The sequence below is a fragment of the Pavona decussata genome, unplaced genomic scaffold (genome assembly GCF_977016875.1).
Source record: "Pavona decussata unplaced genomic scaffold, jaPavDecu1.1 SCAFFOLD_8, whole genome shotgun sequence".
Taxonomy (NCBI): Eukaryota; Metazoa; Cnidaria; class Anthozoa; order Scleractinia; family Agariciidae; genus Pavona; species Pavona decussata.
In genome coordinates, this window is record NW_028145431.1 from 745,001 (window position 1) to 770,000 (window position 25,000).

The 25,000-nt window shown below is 37.0% G+C and overlaps 1 protein-coding gene across 1 annotated transcript in view; it reads right to left on the reverse strand.

Annotated features, from left to right (window-relative positions):
* LOC146488743 (serine/threonine-protein kinase mTOR-like) overlaps positions 1–25,000 on the reverse strand; it is a 55,895-nt gene that overhangs the window by 29,843 nt on the left and 1,052 nt on the right. The window contains exons 2-32 of the mRNA XM_085113282.1: positions 24,928–25,000; positions 23,307–23,408; positions 22,701–22,802; positions 21,076–21,216; positions 20,110–20,325; positions 17,417–17,529; positions 16,850–16,895; positions 16,365–16,498; positions 15,655–15,783; positions 15,263–15,330; positions 15,038–15,133; positions 14,522–14,605; positions 13,902–14,026; positions 12,885–12,996; positions 12,359–12,465; positions 11,679–11,777; positions 10,943–11,065; positions 9,413–9,490; positions 8,814–8,906; positions 7,992–8,032; positions 7,721–7,814; positions 7,139–7,265; positions 6,266–6,405; positions 5,434–5,490; positions 4,959–5,012; positions 4,197–4,283; positions 3,445–3,531; positions 2,669–2,749; positions 1,866–1,978; positions 1,082–1,274; positions 117–179 (exon numbers count right to left, since the gene is read on the reverse strand). The exon at positions 24,928–25,000 is cut by the window's right edge and continues 160 nt beyond it. Coding sequence (XP_084969408.1) covers positions 117–179; positions 1,082–1,274; positions 1,866–1,978; positions 2,669–2,749; positions 3,445–3,531; positions 4,197–4,283; positions 4,959–5,012; positions 5,434–5,490; positions 6,266–6,405; positions 7,139–7,265; positions 7,721–7,814; positions 7,992–8,032; positions 8,814–8,906; positions 9,413–9,490; positions 10,943–11,065; positions 11,679–11,777; positions 12,359–12,465; positions 12,885–12,996; positions 13,902–14,026; positions 14,522–14,605; positions 15,038–15,133; positions 15,263–15,330; positions 15,655–15,783; positions 16,365–16,498; positions 16,850–16,895; positions 17,417–17,529; positions 20,110–20,325; positions 21,076–21,216; positions 22,701–22,802; positions 23,307–23,408; positions 24,928–25,000 — 3,178 coding nt within the window. The remainder of the gene's footprint in view (positions 1–116; positions 180–1,081; positions 1,275–1,865; positions 1,979–2,668; positions 2,750–3,444; positions 3,532–4,196; positions 4,284–4,958; positions 5,013–5,433; positions 5,491–6,265; positions 6,406–7,138; positions 7,266–7,720; positions 7,815–7,991; positions 8,033–8,813; positions 8,907–9,412; positions 9,491–10,942; positions 11,066–11,678; positions 11,778–12,358; positions 12,466–12,884; positions 12,997–13,901; positions 14,027–14,521; positions 14,606–15,037; positions 15,134–15,262; positions 15,331–15,654; positions 15,784–16,364; positions 16,499–16,849; positions 16,896–17,416; positions 17,530–20,109; positions 20,326–21,075; positions 21,217–22,700; positions 22,803–23,306; positions 23,409–24,927) is intronic.

Genomic DNA, 25,000 nt, shown 5'->3' on the forward strand with positions numbered 1-25,000 from the left:
TGAATCACCGTTGTCCCCTACAATCTCGACTCCAATCTGTATTTGGATACCGTTCTTACCACGTCGAACGCAATAAATGTAAATTAATTTTTAAATTTTTAGCTACTCAAACCAACCTTTACGATCTTGGTGATCAGGATGTCGTAGCGCTGGTGTTGAATCCGATGCTTTACAATGACCTGTAAGGCACAACAAGAAAACAAGTTATAATTATTGACAATACGCTTTTTGTTTCTAAAAAGCAGTTTATCATGATCATAACAAGAGTATTTCAACCCAAAGTGTAACAAATTACAATCTTTATGACGTAGCCCTTGAATCCGTCATGGACATGATCCTTTCAAGGCCAAAACTCATGGATGACAAATAAAACCCTTCACTGCGTGCACATGGGACTCAAAGTTACATTCGCTTTTTTGAATAAATTCGCTCATTCAGTTTGTGTAATGTGGCCGAACTAATTAGGAGCTAACGTCGAAGGGGCGGCTTTAAAGTTCAGAAAGAGAAAGGAAAATTACTCATCATGCGTTCACCTTCTGAATATAACCTTCAATATGGTTATTTCACGTTGTTGTTTCGCACAGGACGACAAAGAAATGTACCAAAGTTTATAAAACACTGCAGAGCCAGTGTTTTGCTAATGCAAACTATTGTTTTTTGACGTTCTCGCTGGCGTCGTCGTAGGCCTGGTTAAGGTCCTTAATATTGCACACTACACATACAAACTAGGTTTGATGATGGCATGGAGAAGCCTGAATTTGAAGAAAGTGGCTTACAAGGTCCAGGCTCCCCCTCGCTTAGGATTTGATATGAACAGAGTGACAAGAGGCAAAATTTATGATACGAGCTAATTACAAGGAAGCACGATAGAATGGTTACATTACTTCCAAAACATGTTACAGAAAAGGCACAGGCATAAACTAAAACCACATATACAATAAAATAAATAAATAAAAATGAAAAAGAGTTACGTTGCTTACAAATAATATATTGTACAAAAGCTACAGTTAAAAGGAGACGAAGATAGATGCGGTGAGGTAATACTAACAACTCAGTATCGAGATAGCAATTCTGATTGTACCTTGTTAACCGTAGGAATAAAAGTAGAATACTGCTTTCCCAGTTGAAACACCAGAGAACATAGAGTATCTATAGCTGTAGTACGGAGCTCAGGGCAAGAGTCCAGTGTCCTGATTATTGGATGAATGATTCGTGACGCAAAGTCGGTCAGATCCAGCGACTCACCGAGACGATCCAGGGTCTCCAGGGCACACCTGTAGACGGAATAAAAAATATGGCAGATTGACATTTTATCCTATGCCGAAATTCTAAAGACAGAGAGTCGCAGCATATTCTGCGGTATAGCACAGGTCGTATTCGGCAGTTTTCTATGGTCTATACTCTTACAGACCATAAAATGGCGTCATAAATTGTTCAAAAATCGAGTGGAATCACAAGCCGCAGACGAGTTGCTTCATTCTGAGTATTTAACACTCCCTTTCATATTTTCGTCCACATAGATTTCTTCATCTGCACATGAAAAACAACTGAAGAATAGAGAAATCGCGAAACTAGCGTTCCTGTATTGACGTCACAGCCTTGTTATCCCTAGTCTCCCGTCTTGCGCGGTATTGCACCAAACCGGAAGTGAAATTTGACGCTTTAATACGCCTCGAATGCGGGGAAGAAAAATTGGTAACAAATTTTTATTTCGATTTTCATACGAGAACATTAACATTTCATCAAGCAAATTAAAAAAAATGTCATATACGCCTTAAGTCGGACAAGAGAGAGGATGCGATCAAATACCTTCTGATGAGTGGTATATCAGGAGAGTCAGACAGTTTGACCACGGGGAGACTAACCTTCTGACAGTGAGTGGTATATCAGGAGAGTCAAACAGTTTGACCACAGGCGGAACAAGGAGGTGAAGATAGTCATCGAGACTGGAACCAAACATCTGAAGAGCATTTAACAACTGAAACAAAATAGGGATAACATTTTGTTAGCGAGGTCGACTAGCAGTAGAGTTGTACTTACGTAGAGTTATGACAAAGAGTTACAAGATTTTGGAAAATCCTGAATTCGAGATTTTGGCTTTACCCTAACTCTACACCATAACCATAAATACTAGTAATAATCAGAGATTACGGAGTGCGTTCCATAATCTCGATCCCAGGCTCTCTTTCCTTTGCTAAGTTGGTGATGATGTCATCTGCCCCTGCAAAATCTGTGGGGGATGCCAGATACGCGTCCCAGGATCAATAGGCCATCTCCGAGTTGCTGTGAACCTCGTTATAGAAACGAGGCTACGTGCAAAGCTTTTAATATTAAAATGAGTTATGTTTGCATAAGAATAAAAACTAATTTTCATAATAAAAACTTTGCACTTAGCCTCACTTTCACAATGAGGTTTACAGCAACTCGGAAATGGCCTATTCATTCTCAATCAACGTTGTACTATACAATCTCGACTCCAATCTGCGTTAGGAGTACTTTCTTTCTACCTCAAACGCAATAACTCCAGGAATAGCCATCCCCTTCGTTGCCATATCCCAACATTTAAACTTGCCAAGGAAATAAAAATTAAAAATATATATATAACCATGCAATATGCATTAAAAACAGTTAGAAAAGGAGTACTGATCGAAAGTGGCATCTCATATACCTTTGTGGTAACGCTTCTTTGCGAACTGTTGTCATGCATAAACACTTTGAGTATCTGAGGAATGATTTGAGGAAGGTAGATCTAAAGGAAGGAAAAACAGCAAAATAATTTAATTAATCCAGCAGACATCAACAACTGAATGGGCTGTTAATATGCCAAGTAATGTGCTACTGATTTTTTTAAAAACATGTACACCTGTAAGATAAAATCTAGAGCCACCTTACCATTTGGAATAGAAAATAAATAAAACAAGACTGCCTAATTAGCGCTGATATATAAGCTGCCCATTTGTTAAACTTATTACATGACTATAGATTGAGTCTGTAATAAAGCCGAAATAATTGTTGTAAAAAAAACCTATTTCTCGTTGTACTAAACCAAAACTTGGTTTTAAAACAATGATAACCCATCCTCGATCTTGATTTATTTATTTTCTGTACGCCAAAAGTATGGTACTAGTTCAGATCCTACCTTGAATCAAATAAATGCATTAATCACAGTAATAAAAGAACAGTTATTTCTGTGAGAGTTATCCACTACACTTTATAACGTCTCATTCAAAATCCTCAGAATTCCTCCCAGGAAAATGGCAAAAGTCTGAAATAGGTTTCTGAACTGACAAACTGTGATCTGTTCATCTTTTGCTCCGGGAAATACTAGAATTATACTGGGAGGGTGAAAATGACATTGTTATTTGGCACAAGGCAAATTGAGCTGTTCTTAGAAATACTAGTACCACAACTGCGGAGAATAGACATGTATTGCAGTCAGAATACCTTAAATTCTCCTCCAAGGGCAGTTACAATCTGTTCCACTAACAAGATAATTGTGGTCTGCATTGGACTGTTCAGAATCCAGTATTCCTACAAAATGCATTGTGTAATAAGTAGTTGGCAAGCAAACAAACAAACGAAAAAAACCTCCCGTGGGAGTTTTCAAAATAACAAGATCTTCCCCAAATCAGCCTGATATCAATGGCAAGAAGAAAAATTCGTGTGTCAAGTTACACTCAGTCGTTTTACTGGCTTTTTATGCGACACAGGTCTTGCAGGCTGTGGCAACTGCTAGTATCCTTTGCTGGATTCTCCAGGGTTTTGACGAAATGTTTTCACGGAATGCCATGACTTGGCAGCCTTTTATGTGTCAAGCTAATTTGCATAAATTTGGCAGTTTGCTGAATTTGACAGAATTTCGCCAAATTCTCTTCAAATCTGCCAACCTTGTTTTGGGCCTAATTTACACCTTTGCTAGCACTTTTGAAAATGAAGTGGATCCTCTTTATCTCCCTCCCTTCCTTCCCTCCCTCTCTTCTTCCTTGCTTCCTTCCCGTCCCCCTCCCTCCCTCTTTCCTCCTTTCCCTCCTCCCTCGTTCCGTCCTCTCCTCCCCCTCCCTTCCTCCCTTCCTTCCTTCCTCTTTTTCTACTAACATATAAACTCCAGCCCCGGTGCATTGAGGCACATGTGCACACAAAACTACATCTTACCCTCAGGCCAATAACAACTTACAGTAACGAGACAGAAGTCATACCTTAATCAAGGCAAAAATTTCATCCAAGTAATTTCTGATGTGTTGTTTGACAATGGATATCAACACTCCAAGCTGCTGAAGTACAAACTACAAAAACAAACGTAAATTTGAAGGGTTTTCAGCAAGAGCGGCATAAGTGACTTTTTTAAGTCAATTTTTCGTTTTGCTTGAAAGTGCCTGAGTTTTTGTATATGGCCTCCAAGTTAGTCAAAGAACAACACTGTGGTTTTTAAATGAATGTAAATATATGAAACAAATATTTTGAACTGTGGATCCGCAGTTCAAAATATATGTTTCATATTCATTTATTCATCCTTCACGGGTATATTACGAACTCAAAATACGAACAGCTCCCAGTTGGTTTGATAGTTCAGTGGGTAGAGCACTGCACCAGCATCGCAGAGGTCATGGGTTTGAATCCCGTCCAAGCCTGAATTTTTTTCCAGGTTTTCTTTTCGCAACTGCTTAAGTTACGTACTAACTGCGAGGATCTTTCTTCTATTTGAACTATGGTTTTCATCGTTGGTTTGCACTTAGTTAGGCCAGAGCATAGCGGTGGTGTAGATTCATGTCCTCAAGTAGAGAAAAAAATGAAACCTTGGATTTGGCTCGTCAGCTGTAAAAAAAATTACCAAACCCTGGCGTAAAGAAAAGATGAACTTAATCAGGATTTTCAAAATAATTATGTCAAAACAAATTTGCAGCCGGATACAGCTGTATTTACAAATCCAAGGGTATTTTCAAGCACACAGTTACATGTACCTCTCTGAATGAAGAATCACAAGTTCTGATGACATTCAGGAATGACGGCATTATCTAAAAGACACAAAAGATGCACATTACACATATTTAGTGTACACAATTAATTAAAGAGCTTGGTGGAAAATGTGCATAAAATCTTGAACAGTTTCGATTCTTTTAGCTGGAAGGCTTTATTTCAGAAGTGTTGAACTCTGAAGTTGGCTGATTCTGACAAAAGGATCAGTCACAAAACAGGTGTTAGGATTCTTGGCTGATTGTTCCATATATATAATCAATATATTTATTTAAGTTAAGTGTGAGAACTTGCAACTTTATCCAAAAAACCTATCTCTTTAACATAGTTATGTCCCTTGAAAAGGAAAAGGCTCATAGCACTAGAAAGAAAAGTGCCCTTTTTTCGCATTGTATTGTGTGACATGCAAACTACCAACCAAAATTTATTGGATAGAACAAAACATAGCTGACTATTTTGTACCTGAGAAAGATAGGTCACACATTTCATCCCTAAACTCTTGAAAATGAAAGTTACAGCCTGTTGAAAGGAGAAAGGAAAATAAATTCAACATTAGAAACAGCGTGTAGTGCAGTTTTCAGCTTCCACTGCTTAACTAATTTTTAGTCAGGCAAAATCTATGATGTGCTAGGAAAACTGGATGCTGCAAAAATTTCCTGTATAAAGATACAGTAACTTCAAGATTTGGGTTCAGTGTATTCTCTAAGTCATGCAGTAGCCTAATGTCAGACCGCTAAACCACCTAGTTATTTCTGCTTGAAATTCGCAGAAACAAGCCCCAAAAAAACAAATGCACGGATGCTTGAACACCAGTCCTACTTTCCATTCCCTGGCTTCCTCCAGATTCACCACTCCAACGCTACATTGATTGCCATGGAACAGTACAAAAACATGGACTGTTTTGCAGTATCTATAGCTTTGCACAAGCAAACAAAGTATATCTGATGTACATGCATCTGCAAGGCAGGTGAGAAAATACAACAACAAATTATTTTTTGTCAGTGTGTAAGAGAGCAGAATTCTGTAAATCATGCAATCTGATTGGTTCAGGCAGCTGGCGGAATTTTTCGATCTTGCCTACAAACCCGGGCGGATTTTTTGCATGATTTGTTCCAAGACCTGGGCCTTGTTTTCTTGAGGAAGAAATAAAAATGTCATTTACTGGCCTAGGTTGGTACATATTGGGAAAAACTGTACCTCAAGGCTGCGGCCACTGGACATACTCAAGACCTTGAGTACAGTTTTTCCCAATACAAGACATCCCAGCAGGTGAATATCATATATTTGTGTATACCTGGATGACCATAGTGTGATGGCTGGAGAGGGAAGGATCCCTTACAATGCGCATGAGAGCTGAGACAGCTACAGCAGGGTAGAACTCCTCCAACTGAACACTGCCCATTGTAACTAGCATCTCACTTGTGTTGGTGTCAGCTGTGAATTAACAAAGGAAAAAAACATAAAACTGACAGTCCATTTTCACAGTTCCACAACCAATATGCAGACCATCATTTATCAATTTAAAAAGAAAGACTGTCAAGGGCACTTAATCTACCATGTTTCCGGAAAAAAAGTTCAAAACGCTTCACATGGTTTTCAGAAGAGAAAGCAACTTTGATGTACATTCAATATAAAATTATATAGCAGCTTGCACAAGGAAAACAAAGTCGGTTTCACCATTGTGTATGGCCCACAAATTGTCCCACCCTTTACCAGTCCTTTTGGGTTCTCCAAAAGTTTGATTATTTGCATTATTTTTGAAAATTTTGCCGAGTGTGTAGGCTACAGTACAGCCACTGTGAATGTTCAGGTCATACTGAATACATGTATGTCCTTGTAACACACAGTTGTATGCATGTGTAATCTGATACAGAATGGGGTTAAGGAATGAATCAGTTTATAATTGACCACTGTTATGGTTTTGACAGGAGCTCACAAATTTTCAGTATTCTAGACATCCCTTGGGTTTTACCATCATTTTTGTCCATTATTTAAGGCTGAATTTATGCAGACTTGTGCAGATTTGATACGAAAACATAGTATGAAAATGTTGTGACATGAAAATGCCTTACCCTACCATTTTGTCTTCACTCCGCTAGGTGTAGCTAGATGAGCAAAAACAATTTTTGCTTCAGCTAGTAAGAAATTCAAGTGACAAAAGATTCACCTGCTTCACTGTCAGTCATGTCTTTGCTTATGGCAGCTGAGTCACCATCCACAAGCATGCCTCCTGTCTGATTCAGTTTGTGCCTGTAAGGATCCAACGCCCCAAGCAGTCCAAGCACTCTAATGGCCTAAACAGTGCAAAAGGAAGACAAACACTTGCCTATCAAAATTATGTAACATGGTGGTATAAAAGAGAAGCTTTAGATGGTAAGATGGTACAGGTATGTAGTCATGGGAGTTGTAAATGCTACTTCTAAGTACCATAGGTTGGATTAAATTTTTGTGCACTATGTACATCATACAGATCAGTTACAAAGACTCCAAGGTGCAACCAATTCTGGTCATCATAAAAAGTGGGCAGCAACATGCAGTTAATCATAACAGGACGCTGAACATTCTTGGAATACATGTAACAGTCCAAAAAATTATGATCAATCCATGGGTAATCACTGATACCCTATAGAGAACGACCCAGGTGGCTCAAGAAATGGATACACGTAAATGTACAGTAGTTTTTGACAGCTTTATCAATTGTTCAGCACATGGCAAAATGAGGTGTAAGTACAGAAATAATTTACATTACCTCTCTTCTTATTCCTGGTGCTTGTTCTGTCTTCAGAAAATTCAATAGGACTTCTAAAAGGTTTGGGTATTTCCTGTATGGTTCTACAACATATCTGTGCACAAAAACAAAATGTCCAGTTAGACTGCTGGCCCGATAATCTTTTAAATGTACAACAATTATTGTTCAGTTTGGTCAAATAGTTATTATACATGCACATCATTTCTTTATGATCAAAAGAGAGTGGGAAAATACTAACTTAAAAGGTAAAATTAATGATTGCAGGTCTTACCCTGTGCTTTCAACAAGCTGACCAAGAGTCCACAGAGCAATCTGTTGGTTATACAGACAAACCACCAAATTAGGGAAGGAAAATTGATAAATTTGTAATAATAATAATAATAATAATAATAATAATAATAATAATAACTGGAGTACTATGCTGGAGCATTTAAGGCATAGCCTACATGTACAGTACGTTCCTATGGTAAGGCCTGCAAAATTCAAGGTGATAGGGGAGTTTACTGTTTTCCAAACATCATAGATCTTACCAACATGCCAATAACTACCACCTACCATTGCAGAAATATGACATGTAGCCCCCCTTTCAGATGCTCTTTTGGTTCTTCACGCAATGAGGAAAGATTGTATGATGAGCCAAAAGAGCATCTGCGAGGGGGGCTATATGACATGTGCTGTATTGCAGAAATGCTGTCAACTTTTCTGCTTCTTCCCTGACCATTGAAGTCTCTTATTCATAGCTTGGCAAAATCTGGGACAGTTGGGAAAAGTAAACCCTCTGGGTCCAGTTGTTCAAAGCCCAATTTAGCTAATCCTGGATAACGAGAATTTTGATCCAAGTTTTATTACTACATGTAATCAATAAGTATTTTTCCAAAAGATTTTTGCCCTTCAGTTTTGACTTAAACTTTTCCTTACCTTTAGTTAAAAATCTGCTTTTAAAAACATTTTTAACGAGTAAGATACAAACCTCAGTTAACTTTTAATCGGGGATTAGCGTTAATTGCCTTTCGAACAACTGGGCCCTGATTATCTCCTCAAGACTTTCAAGACATACAAGAACCAGGCCTAAATCTCAGCAGCCATTGCTTACCTCTCTCTTGGCAATAAGTGACGCATCTTGAAGCATGTCCAGAATAATGGGACAAAGCTCATTTAGCCATTTGCTCATCTCTGTACCACTGACCTGGGATGACACAACAGTATAATACATTGAAACCTCTACTAAGCAACCTTTTAGGATTTAAAATTAAGTGGCTACCCTCTATTTAGCACCCTCTTGTCAGAGTAAAATGTTACTGGTAGTGCATTGATCACTGTTGTAACAGCTGCACAGCCAAAACATGCCAACATGCCTTCAAGATTGAAAAGTGTGACGTTTTTCTTCAAAGAATTTAAGCTGCTTCCTGCTAGCTATCAAGACCTTTTAGTGCATTGTAATTCTTTTGCAGACATTTAAAAAGGCCGGGCTGGAGAATATCATCTGCTACAGTGTATACCAATTATAGAGGTTTGTTAAATTGAGGTTGCACTGTAGATGTAAAACTGAACCATTAACCCAGTAACAGCTAACATTTAAATTATAAATGGTTTGAAAGATAATACATAGCAACATATTTCCAAATTGACAAACAATCTGCAATTAGTTTTACAACTATGTCTTGTCAAGATACAATCTCTACTTGTACTTACCTGGGCATGTTCTCCAATGGCAGCCAACACACTGATAACCACATTGGGATCCTGGTCTCTTAACTTTGGAATCAGTGCCTGTTATAAAATTAATGCAAATTTAAACTCGTGTATCTCAAATATTGCACAAGTAAAGTATTCATTTACTGTTGGGGTTAAGTAAGAGAACAGAAAGGAATAATTTATTGACTCTTGAATGCCATAATATTATTATACACGATTGAATGAGTCATGTGTATATATCCAATTTAAAAATGCTTGAGCCAAAGATGGAACTTGCACATATCAATAAATATACAGCATGAATTTGAATAATTATTTCTATCTAATTACATGTATACTAAGTGGGATTCAAAAGTACATGTATCTACTGGTAAATGTTTTTATCTATCAATTATCTTGACAATACAAATCATTTTAGTCTAGGTGTCTGAGTAGCTTGAAGGGAACGTTTACAAGTAGGTAAATCAGGGACAAACCTGTAACATACATCGATTTTTCAGATATTTATTATACCTTCAATTCTTCGTTCTTTTCTTGGTAAATTATTAATAAGTTTTAGAATAGTGTTTTACGCTTTTGGAAGCAAATGGAATCAAGCTAGGCGACTTCTGTGCCAGCCAAGCCAAAGTGCATAATTTTCATTTATCTTCACTTCATATCATTCTCACTCCCATTCCTTTTCCTTTTGTCACTCCTATTCCCATCTCATTTCCATTCCTTTCCCCATTCACATTCTCATTTCAATTCCCATTCCTTTTCCCAATTCCCATTCTCCTTCAAACTCCTTTTTCCATTCACATTCTCAGTCTAGTATGTATAAATTTTCATATCCCATTTCTCATTCCAATTTCCATTCTCATCCCGTTTACACTCCCATTCCTATTCCCAATCACATTCTCAGTCCAATTCCCACCCCATTTCCAATTTCCATTTCCATTTCTATTCCCACTCATATTTCTATTTTATTCTTTCCATTCCTGTTCCCATTTCTATTCCAATCTCATCCATTGACATTCCTATTCCAATTCCCCATTCACATTCTCAGTCCAATTCCCATTTATATTCCCATTTCCATTCCTATTCCCATTCATTACCCATTCACATTCTTATTCTCATTCTCACTGTCATCATCATCATAATCATCATAATTTCAGATTTTTCAAGATAAGCTGTCACTTCCATTTTTCATTTTATTTTCCATTATTTTTACTCACATTCACATTCTCAGTCCAATTCCCATTGATATTCCTATTTCCATTCCTATTCCCAGTCATATTCTCATCGCTATTCCAATCTCATTCATTTACATTCCCATTTTTATTCACATTCACATTCTCAGTCCAATTCCCATTCCTTTTCCCATTTCCATTGCCAATCTCATTCATTTCCCGTTCACATTCTTATCCTCATTCTCACTACCCTCATCATTGTAATCATCATCATTTCAGATTTTTCAAGATAAGCTGTCACTTCCAGATACAAGTATGTATAGTAAACAACTCCATTGTACTGAGTGGTGCTACTGACCTTGAGGATTGGCTCCATGTAAGGCCTAATCAGCCTAGGTGCATTGGATACCAAATGTCCCAGCATGCGAGCACTCTGTTCCTTGTTACGGCCAACTCCACTGTACTCAAGTTCAGTCAGGATCTAAAAAACAACAATAGCAAAATCAATACTTAACAGGATCATACACCTGGGACAAAAATAATGATTTTACTCTCCAGCAATGGACTTTAAAAATAACCAGAAAAAATGCACATTAACAAATGTGCATGTAACCTAGACAACAGTGAAGAAATTACCTGGCAAGTATGCAAGCAAGCACGCAAGCAAGAATCCACATAGCATACAAACACAGCTATTTGTGAGATTCTGGCTAATCAGAAAACATGATGCCCCTAATGACATTTTCGCAGGATGCTTAATGTGCAATTGCTGCCTTTCTCACTTTAAATTGATTGATCAGTATCTTTATAATATTATATGCTGTTTTCTTAACTTGTGTCATTTAGCATGTATGTATCTTTCAAAACTGACCTCATTATGACTGTGATAGTTACAAGTCATCATGTAAACAGTTTTACAGATTACCTTTTGTTACATTATTAAATTCTTTTATGTGTCCCCTGTTAATTGAAGGATCCTTTCCTTCGGCTAGTCTTTTGTCTGACAGAAATAAAGTCACGTACTTACTTAGGAAGATGGTTTAGATAACTGACAGTAATTTAGTTACACACGACAGGATTTAACCAGTAGGTACCTGGATAAGAGTTTTTCGTAATGATGGCATGATGTAGGCCGGATTCAAGCTGCTCAGCCTGCCGATTGTGCAGATGGCCAGCTCCCGAATCTCAAACTCCTGAAAAATTAATTGGAGAATCACAATATATTGAAATTTAATGTATAATTATTAAGTCAGCGTGCAAAGAAAGTAGTGTGCGATAGCCAGCGGCTAGTGGATTTTGCTATTGGGCCAGTGAATTTTGTTCTTAACTTGCCCGAGGGGCAAGTGAAGTTTTTGAGGAATTCAAATGACAGAAGAACTGTGTAATCAATCCTGTGCATCAAAACGTTTCTGGGGCTGGTTGAAATGACTTTTGGGCTTGTACATGCTAGCTACTGTACAGGTTGCCCGAATGGCAAGCTGCAAAACTGACTTTCTTTGCACCCTGTTAGTAACATTTTCTAGTGACAATCTTAGTGTTCTAACTAGATCTTAATAAAATTAATAGGAAGGAGTACCAGTATATGGGGAGTGAAATCAATTGCCACCACTTGAGTTTGAACATTAATTTTTTTGTGACATCATTCTATGTTCTATGAGAGTATAGCCCATAGCAAACTGCGGTCAATTTGTTAGTGAATCAGATTTTGTACACACCATCCCCAATTTAAAGTTACAAGCTGTAACTTTATTTAGGATTGCTTTTAAAACCTCACCTCATCATTAAGAGCCACAAACAAAGCAGACAGATTTTCTGCTTGTGCCAAGTGAGCATCAAACCTCTCGTCCAGAGAAGATAACACACAATAACGAATGTCTGAGTCTGTAAGAATAAATTTTACAATAACTGTTAAAATTCTTGCATGTTTATTGCCTCATAGCTACTGTACATGTACATGTATTGCCTATAAGAGCTCAGACAATAGAAATTGATGTCAGATGTGACATGCACTTTCTCGAGGGAAAATTTTTCCATATTACTGTAAAAAAAATTAAGTGCAACTTTCTGCAGCCTTAACTCTGATGCCATAAAATGTTCAAAACTTGGCAGTGAAAGTGCGTGCCTAAAGATTGTGGTTCCACTTGATTTTTGAACATTAAATGACATCATTTGATAAAACTATAAGAGTATAGACCACAGAAAACTGCCATTGATTTGTGTTTGGGTAGAATTTGTGAGTATTGTGTACTTTCTGCTAATTACTGTATGTACACTGTATCAATTTATTCTCATCCACATACCAGGGTCAGTGATTCCAACCATGAGCATCTTGGACAGCACTTCTGATACCACTTGTGTTGAGCTTGCACTGATAGAGGCATGATGGAGAGCTGCATTGGGTACTACCATTGGCTATGTAAGAAAAAATTGAGGAAGGAAACAATGTTAAATTAAATATTAATTAGTCATTGATTATCACCACAGTTGTTTAGCCTTATTCCCTAACCTACTACACTGATTGACCATGTGGTCAACTAATTAAACAGTGATCATGTTATTCCTTCTGAAACTGCCTTGTTTAACCAATATAGTAACTAGGACATAATGTATAAAGACCACGTCACTTCAGAAATGGATCAATACGTCCTAATAAATCTGCATTCAAAATGCACTTTGCATTTTTCCAACCTTATGAAATCAGTCCACTACTTAGACTGCAAATATTCCCTATGCTGTATGTTGCAAACACTGCCTAAAAATTAATTACAGTATCTCTGCATCACATTACAGATACAGTTTGACAGGAACTTTAGATCTAAGAAAAATTAACCACAGCTTGAAGACAGGTAGCACTTCAACTGGACAATTATCATGTATTTCATATTTTCACTCTTCTTACAGAGTTGATGCAGGTTGATTGTTGTACAGCTGCATAAAGGCTGAAGTCACCACAAACCCAGAAATGGTGAGTACAGATGAACGTTTAACCCTTTAAGCCCTAACAGTGATCAGCATCAAATGTCTCCTGGTAAAAAATTATTAATATCAAATAATGCTTTTCAACCCCTGAGGTCATAAGAATTGAGGATACGATCACCCAAGGTGAATTTTCTTGATATCTCAATAACTTCTCCACAGCACTTTTACAAGAAAAGTATGGGCACAAGATAGGAGAATTTGGTCTTTGAAATTAGGGGTTAAAGTCTCCACGTCACTCACTGTTGGGTTTGACCCATTCATCATCAGTAATTCCATGATTGTCACAAGCTGAATACAGTTTGAAAATTTTCTGATTTGTTGTTTCGAATTTGACTTACATGAAGGGATGGAGACAGCAGTCTTGAGCAGGTTCTTACAGCTTCCATGCGAATGTCCTTGTGTTCACTTGCTAGGAAAGTGTCAGCACAGTGCCGAACAAGGTTTCCATGAGCCAGCAAGTGACCTGCATTGCCGAATAATAAACATTGGATTATGTTTGCATAACTTTTTACATCCTGTATGATATTTCTCATGCGAATGATGTACATGTGCAATTCAGAACTTTGAAGTGACACATGTACAGGCATACATGTACTTGGGAAAAAAAGAAATTATCTATTCAAGTTCTCCTAACAGGAGTCAAACCTTTGACTTTCCAATTACTAAGTTTGGATGCTATACCACTGAGCTACAGAAGACTCGTGGGAGCTAGGCCATTAAACTAGGTTCATGTTTCACAGACTGTGGAATTTTGTAAGTCTAAAGTGCTTTTACATGACAAAGAAAAGGAACAACTTGGAACAGAAGAAGTGCCAGGACACCACACCACCCTCAAAATGAGCCTCAGGACACTACTAACACCAACTGCACCATATGAACAAACTGATCAAATGGGATGCGTATACTTCTAAAATACAGTATAATGGGTTTATTATTATTATACATTGTAATTCTTTACCTTCAAAATCAAATGTGCCCAAAGTCCTCAAAGCTAGCACAGTGCTTGTCACATCCAGGGCATCAGAGAGTGCATGAGAAGATGCTGGTGAAAAAATCAAGTATAAACAAAACTAAAGTTACAAAATCAAAACATTCTACAAAGCTACATGTAAGTATTACATCAACTACAAGCAACTTTAATGTAATCCTCCACATCTAAGTGTCACAATTGTGAGACAAATGATTAACTTACATATCTCTATAAACTTAGCTGCAAGTTATAAAAATGCATTTTGCAATCTTTATGTACATGTAGGGAACAAGAAACTTTAAAGTCATCTTCTTGGGCAGACAGACTTACAAATAAAAGATGGAAATTCATGGATAAGGAAAACTTTAACAAAGAAGGCCACACGAGTTCCAGTTCAATGACTGTTCGACACTACATGTACATGTACATGTAGGTTACTTACGACAACTGTATGTACAAGCAGGGTATCAACATCGTACAAAAATACAGGTTATAATTCATTACCTGATGGAGTGAGTGTAGGTGTGGCACTTCTTGGTGCCCCTGGATGACGTGGAGGCTTTTGCATCAAGATCATGGACAGCATTGTCAAAAGGCCATCTGCAATTTCAGAATCAAACTTTGATAAATTTGACATCAATATCAGCTCACATCAAGCTGGTACAACTAGATGGTGCTTTGTATATATATATATTTTTTTTTTTTGAAAGATCCTGTGATTACATGTACCTTCAATATTCTTTTTGAGCTGTGGTACTTGACGGGCCAAATCATGTAAGCAGGCGGTGAGGGCTGGACTGCAAAACAAGTAGATAAAAAGAAATTCAGCCTTAATATAATTATCCTTTTGATCAGGAAAAACCTCATTTGCATTTACCTTCAATACACAATTTGCACATGCAACTATAAAACTAGTTTCATCGAAAGACCTTGCCAGTTGTTCGCTAACAGTCAAAACACTGACCCCTACTTGAGTCATGTTACAGGCGCCAGGTAAAAATCTGTCAGTCCTGGTGGGCCCCATGTGCCCTGACAGCAACTTAACACACAAATTTAGGCCTGCTAATTAATTTTATTATTAAGTAATTTAATACCGTCATATATTAATTATAATGTTGTACCTTAAACCAACTGATAGCATTGGTTCCAGCAAATCTTTCACTTCTTTAGAGATCTTTGGACCAATAGCCCGGGACATCATAGCAACACATGCAAATACCATTGGGTCAACTGTAACTGCCTTTTGACGCCTGAAATATGAGGTAAGGATACATTAATATTGAATAAGCAAAATTTGGGTTTTAAATAAAGAAAGGTTTGCAAGCCATGAGGCTGAGCTAAAAGAATTCAAAATAAAATTATTTCTTTCATCTTTCGCATCTATTTGTCTGTCCATCAGTCAGTCTGTCTGTCTATACCAGTTGACTTTCTACATGTACATGTGTCAACAGTGTATCTAGATCAAACCAGCATAACATGTGCAATTGTACCTGTTGTAGGGCTGTTATTGCACTTTAAACAAGCTATCCCACGAAAGGAAAACACTGTGACATGCTGGATTTCATGCACACATTGTTTTGTTCAATTTTGGTTATGAATAGCACTTGGTTAATACAGCTGTATTTACGTCGCCACTTTACGACTCAGTACATCACAGAGTAGATATCTACCACCATCCACCTCCGCTTGGGTGAAGAACGATAATTACAATATTACTGTTAACTCCTGTTGCCAGTCACCAGTTACCAGAGACCAATTAAAGTGCTGGACATAAAGCTGTACTGTATCACTCAAAATTTGACAGCAAGCCTAGTGTGTAAACAGGCAGTACCTGTGTCCAAGATCCTTCATTGGAAATAAGGCTTTCACTTGTTCAAACACTGGACCCCTATGTCTCTCTATGTCATGTCGCACAGCAAGGGCTATCAAGCCAGTGGCCTTGAATGCAGAAGATCTCTCCCTTTCCTGAAAACAAAATGACAATGTTCATCAGTATTGAAGAGTTTTAAATCATGGGGAGGTACAGTGGCGGAATGGTTACTGCATCAGACATTTGAGTAATTAATCAGTAGATTAAAAGGGATTTGAGGCTGAACTGAATGACTTTACTTCACTATGTTACTCTACCAAGGGGTATGAACATGTATTAATGGGTACTGGTGCATTATTGTGAAACTTAATAACAAAATGCTGGATATAAACCAATGATATAAGTTAAACTGAATAAGCAGAAGTTTGAGAAACCAACGTACATTTACTGTTATTAGCAACAAATAAAAATCTTTCCTTTGTATTGCTTCAATCATTTAAACTCACCCTTTTCAGAGCAGAACAAAGATATTCCATGGTGTCCTTTAGATACCTACAAGAGGAAAATTGGAAAGAACATCAAAACAGTTTCTTGCAACAAAACTCTGATGCAAGTTACATGAAATAAACTGTCCATATCACAGATGACAAAACTCTCCTTTTTTCAGTGCCGCAATTAGAGGTAATCACAGCAGAGCTTTATAAAAGTAAATAAATACATGTACATCAAAAACAAAGAAGAGTGTTTCATCCAATTTCCAAACACTGAGAAAATGTTTTAAAAAAATGAGGCTCAGCCAAGTTTTTTAAACCAACTTGGAGGTGTTTGGAAATCAAATGAAACTACATACATGTGAAAAATTAATCTGTCGCATGTTTGATGTTAATGGCTTCTCAAAACACTAATTAAAATAAACAATTCTTGGAGAAATTCAAAGCATTTAAAGTTCACCAAAATTTAAGATAATTAAGATTGCATTCTCAAACTTCCTTCACGGATGTGATTTCCTTTGTTTTTTTTCATGAATGAATTATTTAATTTGTTTGATAAGCCATTAGCTAGCCATGCCTCACTTCTTAACAAATCTTGTAGGCTGGAATGCAGCAAGTCGAGGCAGAATGGTCAGCAGCATCTGCTGTATTGAACTGTTCCTTGTGTTCCTGTAGCGCAAAACCAGATTGCAAACCTGCATTGGGAAGAAAAAATCAGAAAGCAAATTATTTAGTTGAATGATTTTATAATAAATGTGTAGTTCCAGAAAATATCCATACCCCCACCACGGAAGGAATTTCACACAGGACCCCCCCCCCCCCCACCCCCCAGGATTTTCCATTTTTGAGGTATTTTTTTAACCCCCCCACCCCTTCGGAAATTCCTCAAATACAGGGTACACCCCCACCCCCCTCTGGAAAAGTTTTATTTCAAAAGAAGGCCTCAAAAATCAGTTTAATGTAAACATTTTAGAAATATCAAGAACTGCCTACACGAGGAGAAAATATGCGTTATCGAAGAGCGCGCGCGCTGTTCAATTTCACCGGTAGAGTTTGCCAAAAAGCTCTTGATACTGAAATAATTGTTGTGTTTTATATTTACCTGTGGTCATTGACATCAAACTTTACCATTAGCTTCGCTGAAGATTTTAAATCTAAATTGTTGGAATAAGTCCGGCAATGCAAAAATGTGTTTTTATTCAATTTGCATATGTCATGTTTACGTTCCTATGCAAATTTGTAGGAGATCAAAACTGAAAAGGATTATCGCTTTAGTTCTGCTTAATCAATATTTCTCATGGTAATCATTCAGTCTAGTTATTTTAGTCAATAGTTTTCTTATTGAATTGGAATACCTTGGACAAAATAAGCATTAGCAGAGCAGGGAGACAAATTGACCTTTCAGATCGTAACTTGAAACCGCAGACGAAATGGAGCCGCAAAACGAAATTAGCATGTTCACGTTCTTATGCAAATTTTGTATGAGATCAATAACGCATTAAAAGAATGTTGAATTGGCTCTATTTTGATGAATTTTGACATAGAAATTAAGTTAATGGTTTTGGACTTTGAATTGAAATACTTTGGACAAAATAGGTTTTAACACGGGTCAGTTTTGACAAACTGATCAATTGACCCCGGGAATTGACCTTTGCCGTTAACTTTATACAAAAATAACAAACAAATATTTCAATGTTTTATGTAAAATTGGGGCTTTCACTTTATAGCCATACAAAAGTTTCCCTTAAAAACATTGGTACAAATTCAATTGTAGCCAGTGAACAACATTTTTCTACGCAAGAAAGTTTCACAAACAACAGTTTTATAACAACTGAGTCTCGCGTTTGAGTGTTTTGATAATAACGAAATAAGCCTCAACCTTGTTCGGTATATAGCGAGCATTTTTCGGCCGTTAACTTGTTCGGTTGTTATATACCGATACGGATTCGGCCGTTATCCCAAATGAGTTAACGGCCGAGTCTCGATCAGTACAAAGAATGATAACACATTTTAATTAATACTATATACCGAGACAAACCCGGCCGTTATCCCAAATGACTTAACGGCCGAATTTCGTTAGGTATAATTTACCGATCCAAATTCGGCCGTTATCCCAAATGACTTAACGGCCGAATTTCGTTGTTATAACCGAACGAAATTCGGCCGTTAACTCATTTGGGATAACGGCCGAGTTTCGATCGGTAAATAGTGGATAATTAATTTCACAGAACTAGAAAACGGCCGAAAAAGTGTTCCTATATACCGAACAAGATAATGCCGTAATTCGTGAATATAATAATTCCCACGATTTCTTGTCTCACTTGGACTACTTCGCTTACAAAGGCTTATCGGAGAAAGGAAACATGTTTTTAATGTTGCAAGGGTTTCTTTGAAACTGTTAAGCAAAGTTGCGTCTTCAAGAAAGATCTACGAAGTTGCTAAGTTGGTAAGTTACAATTTTCAACAATTATGTCTGACACGAATGTGAAGTTGACCCTCTGGAAACTTATCCCACCATTCACCCCTCCTCCCCTCTGGAATTTTCTGGGCCATTGACCCCCCCACCCCTCTGGAATTTCCAATTCCCTCCGTGGTGGGGGTATGGATATTTTCTGGAACCACACAATATATGATTATTGGTATTGATTGCAGTATGTTGTAAGGGAGGTTAAGGCCAATTAAGTCCCCATGTAGCCCTGGCTGCCATCAGGGTATAAGAAACACCTTCACAAGTTATGGTTGAATGCTATAGTGGGACATTGACATTACAAAAGAGCCTACATGGGTTCATTATTTTTACTTGCAATGCAACAAGTTTGTCACAGGTGCTGCGTAGTTCAATTAAACATGACACTAAATAAATGGGAGTCCTGCATTATATGTACCGTAACATAAATTAACACCCAAAAGCATTGTCTTTATTGCATCTGATGTAAAAAGAACACATTCCTAATACAGATTGGAGGCGAGTTTGTACATATGGGACAACGTTGATTGCTGTGAATGAATGGATCTTGGGATGTGTACATGTATCTGGCACCCGCAGATTTTGCAGGGGCAGATGACATCGTCACCAACTTGGCAAAGGAGAGAGAGCCTGGTGACATCAAATGCACTCCCTAATCTTTGGCTACTAGTAATATATGTATTACTCTTCACTCTGAAGTTATCAAACCCCACTAAGTGGCCACTGAAGAGAGAAATGAATCCCATGTTCAGGGTGTTACTGGAAAGCATGGTTATTTAGAACATTCATTGGTAAAAAATCTCCTCACCTCTTCAAAGTGGTCATCCATGAATTCCTTGCACACTTTGCTATGGCACATTGTTTCCCCCATCCCTCCCCCTCCAAGTAATGCCAGTGACCTCTGGTGTTGGTAGCCAGTTTGAAGAGCAAACTTACTCTTGGGGGAGGTGATGCCAAGGTCATCAAGGCTGACTTGGCTCTGAGTTTGATCGCAGTAGATCTCTTCTAATTCCTGCTTGGCTCGCTGCAACGTCATTCAAAAGGCATTTTTAAAAATAAGTGATAGAGATTCCTTCACCATTCAAACCCTAATACAGACCACCATACATGTATCTAATTGTCTCCATACAATTATTATATGACTACAAGAAAAGATCATAATGACAAAAATGGTAACATTTAAACAAATTCTCCCAAGTTCAGTTATTGTAACATTGATACAAAATATATAGCGCCAAGTACACATGTAAGTGAGAAAATTTTGAATGTTGATACAAGTACTCTGGCAGGTACACATACATGCACTGGGGCATCCACCTATTGTCAGTACTTCAAAACATATTATTTTTAAAAGGCCTGGTTTACACTAGTGATGGAAGCGACGGAAGCAGAATCAGAATCACAATACAAAATTCAAAATGGTGGAAGGTCTCCATGTTATCTGTTCTAAATCTCGCGTAAAGGGATTGGGAATGAGCTGATTGGTTGATCAGTTCCTCTACTTCCTCTTACAATTCCGATCAACCAGTTCACACTGTTTTGATTGCAAGCAATGGAATCAGAAGCGGAATCACAAGAAAAAGGAAGCATTCTGATCCTTGCAATTCCTATTCCGTCCAGCTTATGATTGTGATTCCGTCTCCAGTTTTTGATTCACACTGAAACAGAAGGTTCCTTAAACTTCTGATTCCAACTGCACTTCCAATTCAATCGCCAGCGTGAACCAGCCCTAAAAATTACCATGATTTACAAAATAACAGCACAGTTCGCTAACCTCTCCTTCGATGCTTGCACTTCTGATCAGTTCATTCATTATAAGCAGAGATCCATGTGCTTTGTCATCCTTTGTAAGAACAACCCCTTTCTCTTTAGTGTTTGTGTCCTCAAAACCTCTCTTCACCTCTTCATAAATTTGCTACGGACAATTAAAAAAGAAATTGACCAAGAATAAATAATTAAAGTAAAAATTCAAAATTAAATCAAAAACAAAAAAAATTTGGTATTCAAATGTGTCATGTTAAGCTTTTTTTTATCAGACTAGTGAAATTCCATACAATCATCAAATGCTCTTAACCACTGAGCCACATGTATATGTACAGTTAGGAGACGCATGGCGCTCAAGCTAAGCCATTAACTGGGTTTACATACATGTAGTAAGAATAACAATTTTATGTTTAATAGCATGTAAACCTAGCAAATGACTTTGCTCACCAGGAATCTCTTAGTACATGTAACTTGGTGGTGTGTGGTCATGAAATAAAAAAAATATTTCATGAATAACAGTTTTTTTGCTAAATATCATTATTATTATTATTATTATTATTATTTCTTGAAACATAAGCAAGCGAAAATTAAAGTTAATAGCCGACGTTTCGGCGTCATCGTGACACCATTCTCAAGGCAAAGTGGAATGGTGTCACGATGACGCCGAAACGTCGGCGATTAACTTTAATTTTCGCTTGCTTACGTTTCAAAAAATCATTATTATTATTATTATTATTATTATTATTATTATTATTATTATTATTTGTTATTATTTGTTATTTTAGCAGAGTATTAATTTGTATTTAACTTTTCAACGAGAAGAGTTTAATAAAATTTTCAATATTTTTCATTTGACTAGTAGAATTTTTTTTTAACTATTATTATTATTATTATTATTATTATTATTACTATTATTTTCATGGCCACACAGTGACAATTTGTCTGAGTTCCCTTTTGAACAACTACATGTAGAGAACAAAAATGAAGGAATACGTCCCTGCATGCATGTTTCAGCTCCAACAGGTTTGAGAGCAACTGTCGACCAAGCTTTGGGCAATGCAGCATTTGTACATGTTCCTTTTTCTTAAAATAAAACTCTGACACTGCAGTCTCTCTTCTTTAGGACGGTTTGAATACAATGTACTCATAATTACAATAATTAGATATTTTTTCTTCACTTTTAACATCAGACATCACTAGATATATACAGTACATCTTCTGCACTTGGGTTGTAAATGAACACTAATTAGTCTTAATTAAAACAAATTGTCAAATGTTGTCGTTGCATTTCCTTTGTTACAACAAAACTCTGACACTGCAGTCTTTCTTCTTCAGGATGGTTTGAATACATTGTACTTATAATTACAAGAACTATTTTTTATATTTTTTATTATTTATTTACTTATTGATTTTTTTTTTTACTTATTTCACTTTTGACTTGCCTAGTACTGAAATCAGACATTTGATCACTGTAATTTACTGTTAGTATTATAATCTGTACTTGGGTTGTAAAAAAAAGTCCTTGACGTACAAAGTAAACTTATTCTAATGAAAAATGCACGAGCTCCAAGTTGCTAATAAACTAATTTGCATTTAATTACTTTGTAGGAAGTCCTCATCTGTAAATGAACTTACATTATACCAAATTGGTCGTTTCTGCATTTCCTTTGTTTCTCTCTGGGCGAGTATAACAAGGCAGGCTTGCAATGCTTCCACTGCACCCTCACGGATAGCTTGCTGAAGATATCAAACATCCATTTACAAGAGGTTAGTGCTATCAGTGCTGCCATAAATAGCCAGCAATTGCAAATTATTTATTTATAATAAAGATGACCAAGAAATCAGTGTAGTCTGTCTACTGTAATCATAATACATCCAAGTGAGAGTACTGTAGCCTGTGTGTTCAAGTGACTCTGGATTCTGACAATGAGTTTTGCTTAAGTTAATGATTTGTCAATCAATGGCACCAAAAACAGTCCTATTCAGGAAATGCTCTCACCCAGCCAGAGGTTAGTTAGAGGCTCCTCCAAAAGCCTGATCTCTGACCACTTTCCTATGACCACACTATATGTACAATATCTAAAGCACTTGCTAAGTTCTGCTTTCTCCGCACAGTTTTAAACCACCCAATAGTAGGCACCACCTACATGTATAGGAAATCTGAGTATCTCAAGATGCGCAGAACATAATTTATGCACAGTAACAAATTTTAGGCACTGTCCTTGAAAGACTATTGCTTACTTTTGGATCGCGTACAGCATTGGGAATGTTTTCAAAGAAAGGTTGAACTTGTTGGAAGAAGAATGTTGGAGCATTCAAGGCTAGCTCCTTCAACACCAAAACCTGCAATTAGAGCAGAATAAAACCAGAGGGTAAAAGTGATGAGTACAATTTAACATCTAATGAACAGTGTAATAAAAGCATTTATTTATAACAGCAAAATTCATTCTTATCTATAGAATGAAAATTAATGTGTGTAAATTCTTTTCTTCGGAGAAAAAGGTTTTAAATTCAGAGCTTTCGCTTCTATCACAGAAGCTTCATCAGCGAAAAGAAGTGTAAAAACAGCACAAGCTCCAAATTTAAAACATTTTTCCCAGAAGAAAAGAATTTACACACGTAAAGCATTATTTTGTTTAGTCTTGTCGTCAGTCTGCGATTAGATTACAGACACATGAATGGCATCACTGAGTGGTGTGATTGGTGCATGAGATCAGAGTCTAGAGTCCAGGAACTGGTCAACAAAGTTTTGCAAACTGTTTTGGTGATTAGCGGACAAACAAATGGAAAATTTTGCAGAAAGTAAAACTGTCCAATAAAAGAACCCAACAAAGACTGATGCAATGTTGACCTCAACCCTGGAGGTTAAGAAAGCTAGAACTTTGATATGATGCAAACGGGAAGGAAATATTTACCCAAAATAATATGTTGTCGAAAGAAATCCAGTTATGGCAGGTGACTGAACACAAATCTCAGTCAAGCGACTGACATGCCATAATATTTTGGGATCAGAAATTCCCACTGGAATAAAGGTTAGTTTTGTAAAAACTGTTTGCGAGCTTCTTTTGGATTATACTCTGCTTTAGAGGATCACCATTGCATTTGTGAAGTACATGTAGTCCAGAAATTTTCTTTCAAGTTCTTGACTTGGCTTAGTCAATATGATGCTTGCTTTCAAAATGTCTTGGTCATTGTACGAAAAAACAAACAGGGTCGAATTGTTCAAAGCCTGATTAAGCTAATCCTGGGTTAACATGAACTTTAATTTGAGTTTAATTACTAATGCACAGAGGTCCTTCAAAAGATTTTTGTCCCTCAGTTTTAGACTTTTCTTTAAAACATTAGCTTTTAAAACCATTTTTAAAGAGTGAGATGAAAATTTCGGGTAGCTTTTAATCGTGGATGAATGTTAATCGGCCCAATTAAATTAAATTTACAGAATAATGTACAGTATTTAACACACAGGATCTTTAATATGGGCAAGTAGTTGGTAACACTCACTGGCTATATGTGGGTCAAGCCGATTCAGCTAATTTCACCAACTATACATGTAGCTGCACATTCAACTAAAGTTGTTTCTTGACGGGTTACAAAAACAAATGTAAGGTTTTTCTTGCCCAGGCAAGTGCTACATGCAGGTACAGGTAATTATCATATGGACCAACATGTAATCCGGCAGTTCATGTACGTTAACAATAACCAGCAATTGATATTCCCAAAAGCTGTAAGTCCCATAAAATTTATGATACATTACTTTGTTAAATTCAGTGACCTTTTTAAAAAGTGGGTGCATGAATCCATAAAACACATGGACATCCTACTGTGCATATACTACATAATAATAAGCATATTATGTACTCACTGCAGCATGTCGCCTCCCCTCATTCCGATCACCACCCAGCCACTCCAAAGCTCTTTTCACTTCAAACTCCACA